This window comes from Thalia democratica, unplaced genomic scaffold (assembly GCF_965202585.1).
Source record: "Thalia democratica unplaced genomic scaffold, ktThaDemo2.hap1.1 HAP1_SCAFFOLD_809, whole genome shotgun sequence".
NCBI classification, from domain to species: Eukaryota; Metazoa; Chordata; class Thaliacea; order Salpida; family Salpidae; genus Thalia; species Thalia democratica.
Window position 1 is genome coordinate 23,268 of NW_028139776.1, and position 1,954 is coordinate 25,221.

General features: G+C 32.4%; 1 protein-coding gene across 1 annotated transcript; it reads left to right on the forward strand.

Annotated features, from left to right (window-relative positions):
• The first annotated feature begins 494 nt into the window (after positions 1-494).
• On the forward strand, positions 495-944 carry LOC145847096 (SCAN domain-containing protein 3-like). The gene has a single exon (XM_082953510.1). The coding sequence runs from the start codon at positions 495-497 to the stop codon at positions 942-944; it is 450 nt and encodes a 149-aa protein (XP_082809636.1).
• The last annotated feature ends 1,010 nt before the right edge of the window (positions 945-1,954 follow it).

The window sequence follows — 1,954 nt, forward strand, 5'->3', positions numbered from 1 at the left end:
AAACTACCTTTTAAGAATAAATAGTGTAGAAAATATCATAAATCTATTTGATTAGTCTTTTTAATTTCACAGTAGATTATATGATGTTTTTTGAACTATTTCTTATTAATTTTTCAATTTAATACCTAAAATAATGACATAAAACAATTAATTATGAAGCTTAAATTGTTACCTATTATTTTTATAATTTAGTTTTAAGAAGTACCAATAGAAGCAATTTAATTCTCATAGCTTTAATCCATTTGTTTTTCATTATTATGATGAACAAAAAAGATTAAAAGACCAGCATAAAATTTGAAATAAGTTCTTCTAGGTGTTTTATATTGTAAAGTTATTGTAAAATAAGTTTTACTGTTTATAACAGTGCTTCTGAAATGGGGTTCCGCGGAACCTTAGGGTTCCGCGACGCCTCTCAGGGGTTCCGCAAAGCCTTTCGAAATTTAAGAAATAAATTTGAAAAAAAAAAAAAAATAAATCATAAAACTTCAAAAAAAATGGAACACATAAAAGTTGTCATAAACCTATTTTATGCTGAGCAACTAGACGAGTCTACTGACGTAAGCGGCAAAGCCTTGTTACTCGTTTTTGTAAGATATTGTGGGCAGGAAGGATTCAACAAAGATATATTATTTTGTGGAGAATTACCCACAAAAACAACTTCTGTTGAAATAATGAAATGTGTCGAAAATTATTTCATCAGCAAGGGTTTAGAGTTGAATAAATGTGTCGGCATTTGCACTGACGGTGCAGCGTCTATGACTGGGTCCAAAAATGGTGTAGTGAGGAAAATGAAGGATAAAGCAGTTGAAGCTAAATGGATACATTGTTTTTTACATAGAGAAAATTTGGCAACAAAATATCTTCCTTCTTGTTTACAAGAAGTTCTCTCAGCGTCGATTAAAACTGTTAATTTTATAAAGAAAAGTGACACAAAGGCCAGATGATTCAAAGAACTTTGTGAAAGTTTAGATGCTGACCATCTGCGACTTCTTTATCACAACGAAGTTTGCTGGTTGTCGAAGGGGCGGACACTGGTTCGTGTCGTTGAATTAAAGAAGCAGGTGTTCACCTTTCTTAAAGATGAAGGCTCAGAATTAGTGAAGTTATTTGAAGATGATGTTTTTTTGGCCAGACTAGCTTATCTCACCGATATTATCGAAGAATTGAACGCTTTGAACTTAAGCATGCAAGGGAAGCAAAATTCCATTTTTGTCATGACAGACAAGATTGAGGCGTTTAAAAATGGAATTAACTTTTGGAAGAAAAAGGTTGGCAATGGTAGTTTTGCGATGTTTCACCGGTTTGATGAGGCCCATGAAAAATGCATAGAATTCAACTTCTCTGACGAAATATACAACCACCTTGATCTTTTGTCTATAAAATTTAAACAATATTTTCCTGAAGATATTTGCATCGGAAATTTATGGATTTTGATTCCTTTTATGTGTGATATTGCTTCAGAAGAAGTGAATCTTCCTACAGATACAGAAAACGGATTGCTGCAACTATCTTAAGATAGTAATTTAAAATTGAGTTTCAAAGGAAAGGAGCTTTTAGGTTTTTGGATATGTGCAATTACAGAGTACCCCGTCTTAGCAAAGCGTGCAGTAAAATTTCTTTACCATTCACCACCACTTATCTTTGCAAGTCCAGCTTTTCGCATGTAACAAACATTAAAACGAAGCAAAGGGACTGTATGCTGACTCCAACCTTATCTGCTTGTCTCCGTCACAGTTTATCCAAAATCCAGCCGCGCATTGACATGCTTGTTCAGAAGCACTGGTTTATAAGATGTTTTTTAAGGTGTTTTTTAGTTATGTAAATAGTTTTGCTGGATTTTAGACAGTGAACTATTTACAATTTCTGCAATTTTATAATTTCTGCAATTGCTTTTGTGTTTATTTGTTTTTATTGTTTGTAATTTTTATATGTTGACTATAATAAAGCTTTAGTT